The following is a 16,799-nucleotide window of genomic DNA, read 5'->3' as shown; positions in this document are numbered from 1 at the left end:
CATCATTGTTGAAGCAGAGTTCAATGAAGGACTCTGTAATTAGCTCTAGTGTTAACATGGTAAACTTTCGGCCCATAGTCATCTTTTTGTTCATTTATCAATGTCTTTCCCTCCTTCCTTAATACTAAACACTGTCTGCATATACACTTACACCTCTTGCATGGAGTGATTCAGAGTTTAACTACTTAAAGGATAAGTTGAGGAAAAAAAACATATTTCGTCATTTATTCACCCTAATGTTGTTCCAAACTTATATGGCTTTTCTTCCTACAATGGATCTAGAATGTAACTTTTTGTACATTGTCAATGGCAAGTAAATGATTAAAATATTAAAAAATATTTATTTTTGTCTCTGTTATAATATGTTTGCTACAAATATGCAAGAAAAAAAAAAAATAATAATATACACAGTAACAGGAAGTGAACCTGCACCTGTAACGATTGCTTTGTAATGTGGTTCCTCATTTTGGAGGCTTAATATTGCATATATGGATCACCAGAAGTGAAAAGTATATACAATTGATGGTATATATTTAGCTCAGTCAAATGTTTTCTTTACTTGTAGACACTGATTTGCATTGGTCAGCATTGGTGGATTCTGATTGGCTGTCATTTTAGCTGTGTTGTGGACTTTGCTGTTCTGATCAGGCTTTTACATTAATACTGTGTATCAAGTTTTGTTAAGGTTGGGACATTGGATTCAGGAGACAACAAATGTAGGTCAAATCATGAATGAGTGACACCAGGCCATTTACTGTAATTCATTAATAACTTTGCAACACTTCAGCAAATCAAAATTATATTGATAACTTTTTGCCACCACCATCCCTTGCTGCTGTGCCTGTGTGCTTAATTTGGTGAAGATCTAAACAACTGCCTAGGAGTTTGAAAGAGCATTTTTTTAAAGAAAATATCAGAATTTTTATAGACTGAAATGAAGTTATGATCCAAAATGTGTTTTGCTTTATTATAGTGTCAAATGGGTGTGTGTCTGTGTTCATAAGTAGTGGTGCCTGATTAGGACTAGGGCTGTGACGGTGGCATATTTTTACTACCGCGGTGGCAAATCACCAACAACCGCCAGTGTTGCGGTGGTGGGGTCCGAAGGGGGCGGGGTTTAATTTATATATATATATATATATATATATATATACACAGTACAGTCCAAAAGTTTGGAACCACTAAGATTTTTAATGTTTTTAAAAGAAGTTTCGTCTGCTCACCAAGGCTACATTTATTTAATTAAAAATACAGTAAAAAACAAATATTGTGAAATATTATTACAATTTAAAATAACTGTTTTCTATTTGAATATATTTCACAAAGTAATTTATTCCTGTGATGGCAAAGCTGAATTTTCAGCATCAGTGTCACAGTCTTCAGTCTTCAGTGTCACATGATCCTTCATAAATCATTCTAATATGCTGATCTGCTGCTCAAGAAACATTTAATGTGTACAATTGTACAAAATATTTGTGTACAATATTTTTTTTCAGGATTATTTGATGAATAGAAAGTTCAAAAGAACATCTTTTGTAACATTATAAATGTCTTTACTGCCACTTTTGATTGATTTAATGCATCCTTGCTGAATAAAAGTATTAATTTCTTTAATTTCTTTTCAAAAAAATAAAAATAAAAATTCTTACTGACCCCAGACTTTTGAACGGTAGTGTATAATGCTACAGAAGCTTTGTATTTCAGATAAATACTGTTCTTTTGAACTTTCTATTCATCAAGGAATCCTGAAAAAAAAAAAAAAAGTACATAACTGTTTCCAACATTGAAAATAATCATAAATGTTTACTGAGCAGCAAATCAGCATATTAGAATGATTTCTGAAGGATCATGTGACACTGAAGACTGGAGTAACGATGCTGAAAATTCAGCTTTGCCATCACAGGAATAAATTACTTTGTGAAATATATTCAAATAGAAAACAGTTATTTTAAATTGTAATAATATTTCACAATATTACTGCTTTTTTACTGTATTTTTAATTAAATAAATGTAGCCTTGGTGAGCAGACGAAACTTCTTTTAAAAACATTAAAAATCTTAGTGGTTCCAAACTTTTGGACTGTACTGTATATATATATATATATATATATATATATATATATATATATATATATATATATATATATATATATATATATATATATATATATATATATATATATATATATATATATGTTTGCCGTTTGTTAATTTTGAACCCTAGATGGATCACGGAAGAATCAGCAGCAGAATATTCACATTGTTCTTTTCCATACAATAAAATGAATGTTAATGTCTGCTGTTGAATTCCAAAAAGAACAAAGGAACACTACAAAAGCGCAGCTATCAAATCTTATTTGTGCTTGCACAATATTCAAAACAAATGTTTACACTTTAGTTGGGAGACATAAGAAACAATGTAGTTTAGCATAATTGCAGCAGCATTTATCCATTTTGGAGCCTGGAAGCACTTGAGCAAATGAGCAACATGAAGAACTAGGGCTGGACGATTATGGCCTAAAGTCAAAACCTCGATTAATTGAACATTTTACCTCGATTATGATTAATTAACGATTATTTTGTTTGTTTTGGGTTTTTTTGGCCCTCATAGTTCACTGACAAGGTTTATACTGTAAGTATGCTTGACTATTAAAGTTGGGATATTTTCTTTTGAAAAAGTGATCTGACATAACAGCTCACTTTCAGCAGTTATTTTATCTATGGTTTGTAACGTTTCTTACAGATTTCTGCTCGTTGTAAATCAGATAAAGATACATTAGTACAGTACCAGTAATGAGAGCTATTGCGTGTGTGAATTAGTCATATCGTCTCTGTATTAATTGTGAAACTGTGGGTTGTAAATAGTTCCTTCAAAAGTAGAAAAATATATGCTATAATAAGTTTTTGAGTTTCTAAGCTACTTTAAGGCAGGCGTACACGGTGCGAATTCTGATGGTCGGAAGATTGCATGTCAGCTCAAATCAGAATACCCTTTGTGACATGCTGGATAGAAAATAGACCTAAGTGAGAAAAGTTTTTTTTTTTTTTTTCTCATCGACTATAGTTGTTCAAGCCATTAATTGACTAATCACATTGATTAGTTGATTAATCACATTCAATTTCTTAAATACTGGAGAGAATAAGCTATTATAATTAGCATTTATATAGCACTCAAGCGCACGCATAAAGCTTGCCATAAAGAACCGGCAAAAGAAATGATTATGAATTTGACCAAAAAAAAAAAAAAAAAAAACAGCAAGGAGACATTTTAATTGTTTTTTAATAATCTAATGATTTCTAAATCAGTGTCGGCTGCAAAGATGAAGTTGACATTGCTGACTCTCATCATCTTCGCAGTGGATGTGCATAGAGAATGCATATTTCATTCAGAATACATAATCAGAGAGTAGCCCATTTCTTTTCGTTTTGAATTATGCCTATTTCGTTTAAAAGAAGACCTTTCAAGCTTTCTAGAGATATTTTTCTCGTGTCTGTGAGATAAGCAGCCTATGCGCTGAATTTCAGTTCATTTAGCCTGTAAGACGTGCTCCAGATCAAGTGCAAGTGATCGCGCCCGCGCATCCATGAATATATTTGCTTCTTATTTATGAAATCCAAGCAATTGATTGATGAAACATTGATTAAAATTAAGATACAATTTTTACAAAACGAAATTCACTTTAAAGAAAGGCTTTCTACAAAACAAAACTTAATGAAGTGATCAAAATCATGTCTGACCCACTCCATGTCTCCAGATGTATTGCGCATCTTATGATGTATTCTATCTTACTCATGCTGTTCACTTGTCTTAATCAAATAGATGAAATTAAAAAAATAACATTATAATAGGCATATTTGTAAATTTGTAAATATAGGCATAAATGTGAAACTAAATATAATTTTCTTTAATGGCTACCAACACGTATAGAACAGTAGTACAGAGAAATTTCATGTCGTGATCAAGAGCGGATCATGAGTCGAGTCATATCAAGCATAATTTATTTTTTAACCTGATAACAGCTCTTGGGCGATCCACTGTAAAATATCATCTCGGACGACCCTGTCATGGTACACACTGCTTGACGCATCATACAGCACTCGCCCAAAGTTCAGCGAGTTTATCCTCCTTTTCAATGGTTCAAATTCACCGTGGCGCTGTCATCTTCATCTTTCTTCTTCTTCTGTGGTTTTCCTAAGCTCTTGATTGGTCAACTTCAGATAGATTGAAAAATTGGCTTGTTCAACCGCACACGTCACAAATTCAAACTGATAGTTTTTGGACTTTTTTTGTTGGGAAGAGCTTGTAAGGCACTCTGCTCGGCTCGTAATTCCTCGCACATGATACGAGCCACGACCATACGAGCATCAACGATTTCCACGCGATTGAAAAAAATTGCTTGCGAGCTCGTATGACAGCAAAAATCGCACCGTGTACACCCGCCTTTAGTGATAAATCACAGGACAGCACTGACAACTAGTTTCTGCGTTCCTCTCTGTGCACGCGATCTTCACGTTTTGCGCAGCTACTGTTTGTATGAGTCTTTGTGCCACAATGCAGCTGCACAAGCACGGTAGTAATAACATATATCCAATTGTCTAAAATCGCTTGAATGTCCAAACTGGTACACCTTATAACAAATACAACTGACAAAGTTTAGTGAAGACGCGCCATGACTCTCCGGCGTTCACCTCCATGTTGCTTTTATGCCACTGACTGGACGGGGCGGAGTCAAGTGGCTACACACGCGATAGTATGTTTTTAAGGGGGAAGTATTAACAGGATTAAAAAAACGAAATAACCGACATGGGGAAATTACGTCAGTTAGAGGTTCTGAATTTCAGTTTCGATTACTTTTCAATTAATCGTCCAGCCCTAATGAAGACCATACTTTTGTATTCCACTATAGAAAGAAAGTCATACAGATTTGAAGTGACATGACGGTGAGTAATGTTCGAAATGTTTGTTTTTGGTGAACTATCGGTTTAAGATTTTGTACCAAATTAGTTTCCTTAAACAGCTGCTGCAAGTTGCGATACCATAACTCCTGCAAGCTACGATTCCATAAAATCTTCTGCTTTTTATGTGGATTTCTTCTAGCAGGGAAATTCTTCACTCTGGCAGCCCTATATTCAGTGTCATGTGTCTTCCAGGAGTAACTCCACCATCTTGGCTGTTTTTTTTCTGGTCTCTCAGCTGCATTGGAAATGGCAGAAGTGCATCGCCAGTACCCGCTTCGCTCCACCACTCGCTGCCTGCTTTTTATTGTTTCCCTAATTCATAATGACATTTTAAAAGAAGACCGTATTTCACTTGATGTTTTCTCAAGACCATGGGCCTGTTCTCAAAGACCACATTCAGCAAGCAAAATAAATCCTGTTGGGCTCTTCCTCATTCTGCTCAAAGAAAGCAGTTTATTTTGCATATCTCCAGGCTGAGTGGAAGATGTTTCAGTTGCAATGGTGAGGTCACTGTTGTTCTGCCCTTCTGGAAAACATTTAGGATTTGAAAAGAAGCTTTTCTTTGTTTGAAGGTTCTCTCCCTGTTTTACGTGCTGCTTTAGCTTTCTGTGGAAGTGGCACTGGGTTGGGCACTTGTTAAAGGTCAGAAGAGAAGCCCAGCTCTGCTCTGTGCCAGCATGCACCCAGTTTCCTTCACACTGTCCTCTTTGTTCCAGGCCTTACAGGAACCACGTTGCCACGCATCCAGTTGATGGATCGCTCACGGATGCTTGGAGGAATTGTTCTGTGAAAAAGTCACTTGTTGTTGGTGATGTGCATTGTGGGGAAGCACTTGAAGTGTGTGGAAATCAAATGTCAGCAATATTTTACAAATAACACAGAGTGGGATGAGTTTCCGTTTTGGCACATTACAAACTACATTTATATTTTTCAGAAGAAAATGTCAGTTGTTTTCAGTGTGTGAAATTAGTTGACAGTTCTTTGGGGTTCCAGAGTTGTTTGCTGACATACACTACCGTTCAAAAGTTTGGGGTCAGTATTTTTTTAAAAGAAATTAATACATTTATTCAACAAGGATGAATGAAATTGATCAAAAGTAACAGTGAAGTATAATGTTACAAAAGAATTCTATTTCAAATAAATGCTGTTCTTGTGAACATTGTATTCAAAGAATTAAAAAAAAAAAAAATTATATATATATATAATATATATAATTTATATATTATAATATATTTGCTCTATTGTATTTATTTGTGCTGTTGCTTGTAGCTTTTAAAAGTCATTTATTACCCTCTTGTTGTTCCACACCCGTAAGGCCTTCATTCATCTTCGGAACACAAATTAAGATATTTTTTGTTGAAATCCAATGGCTCAGTGATGCCTTCATTCACAGCAATGGCATTTCTTCTCTGAAGATCAATAAAGGTACTACAAACATATTTAAAACAGTTCATGCGAGTTCAGTAGTTCTACCTTAATATTATTAAGTGACAAGAATATTTTTTTGCGCCAAAAAAAACAAACAAACACATTTTTCAACAATATAGTGATGAGCCAATTTCAAAACACTGCTTCGGAGCTTTACGAATCAAATCAGTGTCTCGGATATCCTATCAAACAGCTAAACTGCTGAAATCACGTGACTTTGGCGCTCCGAGTCACTGATTCGATTCGCAATTGTTGTTGAATATTGTTGAATAGTCGTTATTGTTTTGTTTTTTTTGGCGCACAAAAATATTCTCGTCACTTTATAATACTGTTTTAAATATGTTTTTAGTACCTTTATGGATCTTGAGAGAGGAAATGTCATTGCTGTGAATGCAGGCCTCACTGAGCCATTGGATTTAATCAAAAATATCTTAATTTGTGTTCCGAAGATGACTGAAGGTCTTACGGGTGTAGAACGACATGAGGGTGAATAATAAATGACATTATTTTCATTTTTGGGTCAACCAACCCTTTAAACGGGACTTTGGTAATAGCTACTGAAAATTCCGCTTTGCCATCACAAAAATACATTACATTTTAAAATATATTCAAGTAAGAAAACCATTACTTAAAATTGTAATAATATTTCACAGTATAACTGTTTTTACTGTATTTTCGATCAAATAAATGCAGCCTCGGTGAGCACAAGAGTTCTTTCAAAAACACTTAAAAAGTCCCAAACTTTTGAACAGTAGTGTAAGTCATAAGAGTTCACCCTCATTATAGTTTTATTGTCCACTAGGTGAAAAATCATAAGTCTAGTTGGTTTTACAGGTTACTGTGTCCCTTTTCTAAACAACCCTGGTAATTTGAGTTATTCATATTTATAGCACAAACTTTAATTCAATTCATCCAGCACAGTTTAACACTTAGGGTTAAGGGTTAAAGGTTAAGTATGAGCAATGGTGATGCTTGTCTTAGCAAACACCACTAATAAAGTTTGTTTTGTTTTTTGAGCATCCTCTTTGTTTATCTTGGTTCTCAGCTCACCCTCTGGTTCTTCTCCTGGTTTGCACTTTATCATATTGAGTCTGAGTTTCAGACTGTTTAGATTTTCTCTCCATCTATCCAGATAAATAGTATTCTCTTGTAGTTCATGGAATTCCACAAATTTCAAATGCCGTCTGCGATTCCCACACTCAGCAAGCGACCCCATATAAGTTCATGTCAAAGCTGATTACATTATGCCACTCCTCCAGACTGATTTCCTGTTTTTGGAGTTAAGTTTAAAAAAACTGAAACATTTCAGACATTCCGAGCGCTGAGTTTGGTAGATTTGCAATGATGTTCCTTATAGGGCCCTATGATTTCTGCCATGTGGAAAAAGTGGACAGAATTATGGAATCCAGTTCTTAAAATATAATTTATTGTGTAACGTGGAATGTCACAGAATTTGGCAAATTTTGAATTAACAATCGAAAGTACAGGGTTGCTTATAGGTGCTTAAAGAGCTTGAAGTACTTGAATTTGACTTTTTTTTTCCTGGAAAACCCTTGAAAACAGCCATTTTTATGAAAAGGTACTCGAAAAGTGCTTGAATTATTGAAAGACAATATATGTAAAATTAGAGTTTTTGTGTAATCTTTTCACACAAAATCAACACTACAGCTCATCTGATATAGATATAGTGCCATTTTGCATGGCTATGAGTGTGATATTGCTCATATAAATTTCCAAGTATATAATACAGCTCAATCATATATTCATAGGAGAAAAAGTCAGTTTGAATAAGGAAAGCGATCTAAGGAAAGCATTTTTGTATGCTTTGTATTTTTCTTTTTGAATCACTTTGTTTTTCTTTCTTTGTAAGAAATCACAGAAAAATTAAAACAGAATTAAAAAAATTATGATAAAATGGAATTTGCAGAAAATAAGCATGAAAAAATAATAATAAAAAAATCATTTTGATGATTAAAACATAATATTAAACCATTAAAACAGAATCCAGGAAAAAATAAAAACGGAAAACGTAATTAGGAAATAAATAAATCAGATTTAATTGGGCCCTAGCTTTAGCAAACACCACAATTTACTCAAAATATTTAATTAAACGGGAATGTAAGAAGTGGATGTGTAGAACATTGTGAATGATGGCTGTTCAGATTCTATGGAAATCTGCAGACTGAAATTCCACACAGTCCTTGTTCACAAACAACAGAAGTGATGACTGAGTCACATCCTGACGTAATGTCTTATTCTCTGTCCTGCAGGAGAATCAGGTTTGGGGAAGTCTACACTTATCAACTCCCTGTTTCTGACAGACTTGTACTCACCAGAGTATCCCGGACCCTCTCACAGAATCAAGAAAACTGTTCAGGTAAGATCCACTCAGCATACGGATGTATCCTCTTTTTACCATGAGATCACTACAAAGCGCTACATTTTTGTTGCCCAGTCCATAAGTTCGCATCACCCTGGTTTCCTTGACGAAAACCCATTAGGATTTTTAAGTTGGCTTTTGGAACTCACCACCATTAAGCTTCTGATAACTTAATTTAAAAACATTTTCCCTGAAATGTTTAGTTAGAATAGTTTGCAAAAGCATTATTATAAACACAATGAGGCTGTGAAAGTGGACTAGGAGTTTACCTCTTCAGTGTGATGACATTTAATGTCCCAGAAAACCTGTACTTCTGTAGTCCCATTTAGACACTTGTTAGCAGCCGTCTTTTTCAAAACAAGTAGAAGCTTTTAAAAAAAAACATATTACTGATGTATTTTATGTCATAGAATAAGATGTGAAACTAGTTTGTGTTAAACACAGACCTTATTTCAGGCATTTAAAGGTGCCATAGAACTTTAAAAAAAAAGATGTAATATAAGTCTAAGGTGTCCCCTGAATGTGTCTGTGAAGTTTCAGCTCAAAATACCCCATAGATTTTTTTTAATTCATTTTTTTAGCTGCCTATTTTGGGGCATCATTAAATATGAGCCGATTCAGGGTGTGTGGCCCTTTAAATCTCGTGCTCCATGCCCATGGAGCTCGTGCTTGCCTTAAACAACATAAAAAAAAGGTCACATAGCTAATATAACTCTCAAAATGGATCTTTACAAAGTGTTCGTCATGCAGCATGTCTAATCGCGTAAGTACAGTGTTTATTTTGATGTTTACATTGATTCTGAATGAGTTTGAGGCTATGCTCCGTGGCTAACGGCTAATGCTACACTGTTGGAGAGATTTATAAAGAATGAAGTTGTGTTTATGCATTATACAGACTGCAAGTGTTTAAAAGTGAAAATAGCAGCGGCTCTTGTCTCCGTGAATACAGTAAGAAACGATCGTAACTTTAACCACATTTAACAGTACATTAGCAACATGCTAACGAAACATTTAGAAAGACAATTTACAAATATCACTAAAAATATCATGATATCATGTATCATGTCAGTTATTATTGCTCCATCTGCCATTTTTCGCTATTGTCCTTGCTTGCTTACCTAGTCTGTTGATTCAGCTGTGCACATCCAGACGTTCTGCCCTTGTCTAATGCCTTTCATAATGTTGGGAACATGGACTGGCATATGCAAATATTGGGGGCGTTACGTAACAGTCAGGTGTTATGTTGAGATTCGCCTGTTCTTCGGAGGTCTTTTAAACAAATGAGATTTATATAAGAAGGAGGAAACAATGGAGTTTGAGACTCACTGTATGTCTTTTCCATGTACTGAACTCTTGTTATTTAACTATGCCGAGGTAAATTCAATTTTTGAATCTAGGGCACCTTTAACAAAAAACCCATTAAAAAATCCATCGACTTAAGGACAATGGAACCAGAAGTGCTAAAATGCAACTTGTTTCTGGGTTTTGGCCTACAATAATATTGTAATCCCTGCAGAACTATATAGAGCTGTTTCTCGCATCTGGATCACATATGCCTCAGTCTGCTGTGTGTAGAGTTGAATCTCTTGCCGAATCAGCAGTATTCTGGTATCAGCCTTGTATCAAACTTTTACTTAGAAGCTCATGCTGAAGACAGCTTCCCATTTCTCTAAAGGAAGGAATATGTGATATAAATACCAAATAGGAGATGTCAATTCAGTGAGCATTAGAACTGGATTGACGGGCATTGTCAATCACTATCAAACACAGGTGTTACCCATGATCCCTCACAGGCTTTTGTGGTATGTGGTTTGTCAGCTATTGTAAAGAATGCTGTGATTACAATGTCACACTATTCACACATTTCAGTTGTTTTTGCAGGTGTTTTCTTAGGCTGCATTTACACTGCAAGGCTTAATGCACAGATCCGATCTTTTGACTTAAGGAATATAGACTGGAAAATAAAGGTAATTTGCGTTTGATATTTTATCTACAGTTATCAGTTTCAAGGGGGTCGCACACCAGACGCGAAGCTCAGCACCGCGCCACGTCTTTAAAATTCGAACGCATTGTTTTCTATGAGTGTACGCACACTGGCGGCGATATTCGGCGCCTGTCCGCGGCGCCCAGCTACGACTCAGGAAGTTCTACGACTCAGAAATCCTGCTGCACCACAGAGCGCCATGTACATTGTTTTACATTAAATGTATATTATATTTCTCTCAAATTGTCGTTAATGTACATACTGACTTCACCCTGTGCTGCAAGATATATCAGTTTAACATTCTTAGTTTAACAGCTTGAGTAATGTCTATAAATGTATAATAAACGTAGCCTTTTCTTTCATTTTGCTCTGTTATGCCATTTTTCCATGTACACTAACCTCAGTGAGAAATATTAATGCATAGGCATATGTAACGTTTCCCAGTTGACGTAAAACACTCCCATCATGCAGCTCTTTTATCAGGAGTCGATTTAAAATTGAGCTCGCTCGTATATAATGTGCGCGGCTGGTGTGCGATACCTGTGAGTTGTCCGAGACCACCTTAAGAATTCCATTTTTTTTTTATGAGTTCGACTCTCGAGCAAGCTAGGGAGAGCGCGCGCGAGAGAGAGAGAGAGAGAGTTCAGTGAAGCTTTTGGCTTAAAGGTGCCCTAGAACTTCTTTTTAAAAGATGTAATATAAGTCTAAGGTGTCCCCTGAATGTGTCTGTGAAGTTTCAGCTCAAAATACCCCATAGATTTTTTTTAATTAATTTTTTTAACTGCCTATTTTGGGGCATCATTAACTATGCACCGATATATAGGTTGCGGCCCCTTTAATTCTCGTGCTCCCCCTCCCCCGGAGCTCGTGCTTGCCTTGAACAGCATAAACACAGTTTACACAGCTAATATAACCCTCAAAATGGATCTTTACAAGATGTTCATCATGCATGCTGCTTGCATACATTGGATCATGTAAGTATAGTATTTATTTGGATGTATTACATTTGATTCTGAATGAGTTTGAGGCTATGCTGCGTGGCTAAAGCTAACATTACACACTGTTGGAGAGATTTATAAAGAATGAAGTTGTGTTTATGAATTATACAGACGGCAAGTCTTTAAAAATGAAAATAGCGACGGCTCTCGTCTCCGTGAATACAGTAATAAACGATATTAACTTTAACCACATTTAACAGTACATTAGCAACATGCTAACGAATCATTTAGAAAGACAATTCATAAATATCACTAAAAATATCATGTTATCATGGATCATGTCAGTTCTTATTGCTCCATCTGCCATTTTTCGCTGTTTTCCTTGCTTGCTTACCTAGTCTGATGATACAGCTGTGCACATCCAGACGTTCTGCCCTTGTCTAATGGCTTGATCATGGGCTGGCATATGCAAATATTGGGGGCGTACACCCCGACTGTTACGTAACAGTCGGTGTTATGTTGAGATTCGCCTGTTCTTCTGAGGTCTTTTAAACAAATGAGATTTATATAAGAAGGAGGAAACAATGGAGATTGAAACTTGAAACGAATTTTTAGTGCGAGTGCATACAGGCACGTCTGCTTCATAATACAACATGAAAGCTACCCTTTAGTAAGAAAACATGCCGCAATCGCCGTGTGATGGCTTGGGATTCCAATGGGAATCGGATATGCGTGTTTAGACGTAGGTCGGATCTCATGTGGATTTTTGTGTTTACACGTGTGCAACTAATTCCGATCTATGTCAGATGTGAGCAAAAGATCGGATTTTTTGTGCCAATGTAAACGCAGCCTTAGTGGTCATGTGGACCATTTTCATGAGGTGTTGTTTTTTTCTTAGAATCTGTAGATTTGAGAAAAACTATGCAAAAGATTGAGAAGATTGTGTTACATTATGTAACCGTGCTATCATATGACTATTAAGGACACAAAGATCTGTTTGCACATGATGCACTGAAATCCTTTGCAATCTCACAGAAATCAACCACATATGCTTGATGTTCAGGCAGATGGCTGTCACAAATGGCCATTTTTGTAAATCCAGGTTTGCTGTGCTTGTTTGCAGGGCTTCACAATTTGGCCAAAATTTTGTGATATTATATATCAGTGTAGCTGAATAATAGTAATAACACGTGTAAATGAGCACAGTGCTGCACTTTACTCTGAAATGCACAGTGCATATGTTTAATTAAATCACAGTGTTTGAGATTTGGTAATTGTACTAAGTCATAATCGGGCAGCCGTAGGCTAAACAAATTAATCTCTAATCAGAATGTTTCCATTGAGCTTAATAATGTTTATGCTGATAGTTCAGGAAGTGATACTTTAGTAGAAATGGGTCAGTTATGATATCATACTGCTCTTAGCTAATGTCAGGTGAAGGATTAGGCCTAGGTTTATATCTGGATTAATCTCAGGGAAACATTCCATTGATGAGATGCCCTTCATTTTTTTCACCACTGCCACACGAGATTAACATACTGACTGAATAACATGACATGCTGTTATACCGTAGATATGAGCAACTAGATGATTAATTGGCAGCTGTTGCTAATTGCTGTCCTACGTCAGAGAGTCTGCCATATTGGAAAGGTCGAAATCCGCCCATAAATGCATGCAAGTGAATTGACAGATGCCATGTGTTATTAATGCTAATACCCCATCCCCCCATAAAAAGATGTAACCATGGCAACCATCACTACAATATATCCGAAATCACTTGCACAGTTATTACTTTCAATACTGGGCCAATTTAAAAAGTATTTGTACTTGTAAATTGATAATCTAAAAATCAAATATACCAGCATAAATACAACAGAAGTATATCTATTTATAATGTGACTACTGTATATAGGGGATTTATATGACCTATATTAACTTCACAAACTATATTATATAAAGCTATAACCTTAAATGTTGTCTGTTCCATGATTGACTGTTGACTAGGGCTGGGTGAAATCGCTGAAATTAAAGCTCAGTTGTATGTGTATCACGGTTTCCACAGAAATATGAAGCAGCACAACTGTTTTCAACATTGATAAGAAGAAATGTTTCTTGAGCAGCAAATCAGCATTTTAGAATGATTTCTGAAGGATCATGTGACACTGAAGACTGGAGTGATGGCTGCTGAAAGTCAGCTTTTCCATTGCAGGAATAAATTACATTACAATTTGAGTGTGTGAAATGAGTTTACATGCTGATGAAATACCAGTCTAAGAATCTGAAGCCTCTGCTGTCAGATAAAACTGATCGTATCTCTGGTCTCTGTTCTGTCCTGTCCTGAACAATAACAATGAACTTGTGTGTGGTTGTTTGCCTCAGAGAATTCTGGGAAGTGAGTCAGACAATCAGTATTTTAGTGATTTGTACATGAGGAGCAGGAAGAGAAGCTTCATCACTGACGTTTCACACTGTTGCATCACTCTTGTCAAACTGAACAGCTCAAGATCTGTGTGCGTGCGTGCGCGTGTGTGTGTGTCTGTGTAATAGCTGTGATTATGATGGCACACGTTAACCACCCTCTCTGTGGTCTGGCACCAGTGTCCTGACTATTTCAGGCCTGTGTATGTTTATTCGGGAGTGCTCATTGAGACTAGTTATGTTGTTTATGTAAAGTGTTGGCAGCTCTCTAACTGGATATGCTTGCCATTGAGATGTGAATACGTTGTGACAGTTTGAAAGATGAGTGTGTATGTCTGTTCAATCCCTTAATACAACAATTTGTCTGTTTGTATTAAACTCAAGTAGTAGTATGTCAATACTGCTAATCGTCAGTGAGTGAAAATGGCAACATTTGGAAAGAAATACTAGTGTAAAAAAAAAAGTACTGTAGACTTTTGCGGTCAGATGTATGAGTGTGTTGAAAGCTGAGGGTTTGGCAGAGCAGTGATGTGTCCAGAACTTCATACCTGCGGACATCTGAACCGACAGCAGAGTTTTTGCCCTCTATGATATCAGACTCTGTCAAGAGATGCTTGAAGGTGCAGTGAAGCTCTTCATCACGTCTTTATCCTCTGTTCCGCTCTACCTTTTCTGACCTTTTCATTGGAGCATGGATAACTAAGGAACTGACCTCTTTGAAAGACTACAAAATGACATTTAGATCATTTTCAAAATAAAATGTCATTTTGTTTACTGAGACTTTCTTAATGGCACTGTCCTGTGGTCAGTTTTCTGAAATTCCAGAAGTTTGTTTTCATCCCAAACACTTGATCATGGCATTTAAAGTCAGTGTAAAATCAAAATCAGCCTCATTTACTTTAATACATGTTGGTTTTGCTGTGATTCATCAGTTAATATCTTTCTAAAGAAAATCTTTAAAATATAGTAATTTTTCAACAAAAAAAGACCTGTAATGTGTGCAGTTTTATTTATTTTTTAGTTTTTAGTTCATTTTTTATATATATATATATATATATATATATATATATATATATATATATATATATATGTGTATATATATGTATTTATGTATATGTGTATATGTATTTATGTATATGTGTATATATATATATATATATATATATATATATATATATATATATATATATATATATATATATATATATATATATATATATATATGTATATATGTTTATGTTTTTTATGTATTTTTAATTTATTTTAATTTAATTGTTTGTTAGTGTTCACCTAACAAATAATGTCATTACTAGGATGCACTGAAATTTCAGGGACCGAAAAATTTTGGCCGAAAACCGCTATTTTAAATTTTAAACAGCGTTTAAAGGGTTTGTTCTCCCAAAAACAAAAATTCTGTCATTAATTACTCACCCTCATGTTTTTTCACACCTGTAAGACTTTTGTTCAACTTCGGAACAATGTCTTTTAATGTCTCGACTTTAAAATTCTGTCGATTTTAGTACGAAATTCAAACGATAAATGTTGTTTTGGTGCTTTTTAAATATGGTGTGACAGATGACTGTAGCCCCTTAGTTCAAGCAGCACATGAACTGATCATCTCATCTCCTCTTTACTACATCACAAAATAACCATTGGTTGAACATCAGAAGGTATGTTGAAAGATACATTACAGCTTACTGAAAGTTGTTGTTCAGTTTCGGTTTTCAGCCAAGTGCATCCCGAAATTTCGGCACTGATTTTTCATTTTAGTGCATTCTAAATCGTTATTTTTACTTTAGTAAAAAATAACTCCCCCAGAGTTTTCAGTTTTATTTTTTTTATTCTTGATTTTAGTTTTTTAGGGCTGCCAAAGAACACAAACACAAACACAAATTAATCAATCACAATCTGCTACACTCAGGTGCACGTTTCAATACTGAATAAAAGATCTGTCGAAACTTCGGTTTCATTGTGATGTGCACCAGTTTTACTTGTTCAAATGAGATTACAAATGAGAAACAAATGTTATTATCGAGTCATGAAATGCATTGCAAATGGGTTTTTCTGTTGACTTTAAACCACACCCCAAATTAGTGACTTCATTGGGGCTGGTGCTGATGATGCTCTGTAGTTGCTTGGTTTCTGCTGCCATTTCTGACACCATATGTCTGACAATTGCTTAAGACATTTATCCAGACTATCTCACCACCTCAGTTGACATCAGGTCAGGTGAGAAGAGGACAGCCCACGCTAGCTGCTGACTATTTGTGGCTTGGCGAATACTATCATTTTTTCCATCAACACAGGAAGTACAAAGACCACTCAAAATCGGCGAGTCATAACTGTGCTTGTTTTCCCACTCCAGTCCATTCACAGATGGAATTTCAGACCGTTTAAAGCCAGTCAAGATGTTCTCACCATTTGTGCATAGTTGCTGAGTGATTACACTGGTGTGGTGTAATTATCAGGGTGATGTCATTGATTTGGAATTGTTTCGTAAGTTTCGTAAGTCATGGGCTGGGTGATCACACCTCAGGTCATTGTGATGCTTTTTGTTTTTGTTGTTCAAGCAGCTGTTGAAGCAACTTCCTAAAACGACAGCATCCTGAAGTGAACATAAAACTGGTCATCATCTACCAAAATCATGACACATCAGTCCAACATGGGTACATTTTATGCAAACATCTGAATGT

The 16,799-nt window shown here is 35.6% G+C and overlaps 1 protein-coding gene across 5 annotated transcripts in view; it reads left to right on the top strand.

Moving 5' to 3' along the window:
* septin7a (septin 7a) overlaps nt 1-16,799 on the top strand; it is a 59,831-nt gene that overhangs the window by 14,101 nt on the left and 28,931 nt on the right. For all 5 annotated transcript variants that reach the window (XM_048201879.1, XM_048201881.1, XM_048201880.1 and 2 more), the window contains exon 4: nt 8,657-8,763. In XM_048201879.1, coding sequence (XP_048057836.1) covers nt 8,657-8,763 — 107 coding nt within the window. The remainder of the gene's footprint in view (nt 1-8,656; nt 8,764-16,799) is intronic.

This window comes from Megalobrama amblycephala, linkage group LG9 (genome assembly GCF_018812025.1).
Source record: "Megalobrama amblycephala isolate DHTTF-2021 linkage group LG9, ASM1881202v1, whole genome shotgun sequence".
Classification (NCBI taxonomy): domain Eukaryota; kingdom Metazoa; phylum Chordata; class Actinopteri; order Cypriniformes; family Xenocyprididae; genus Megalobrama; species Megalobrama amblycephala.
This window is presented reverse-complemented; position numbering and strand designations above follow the sequence as displayed.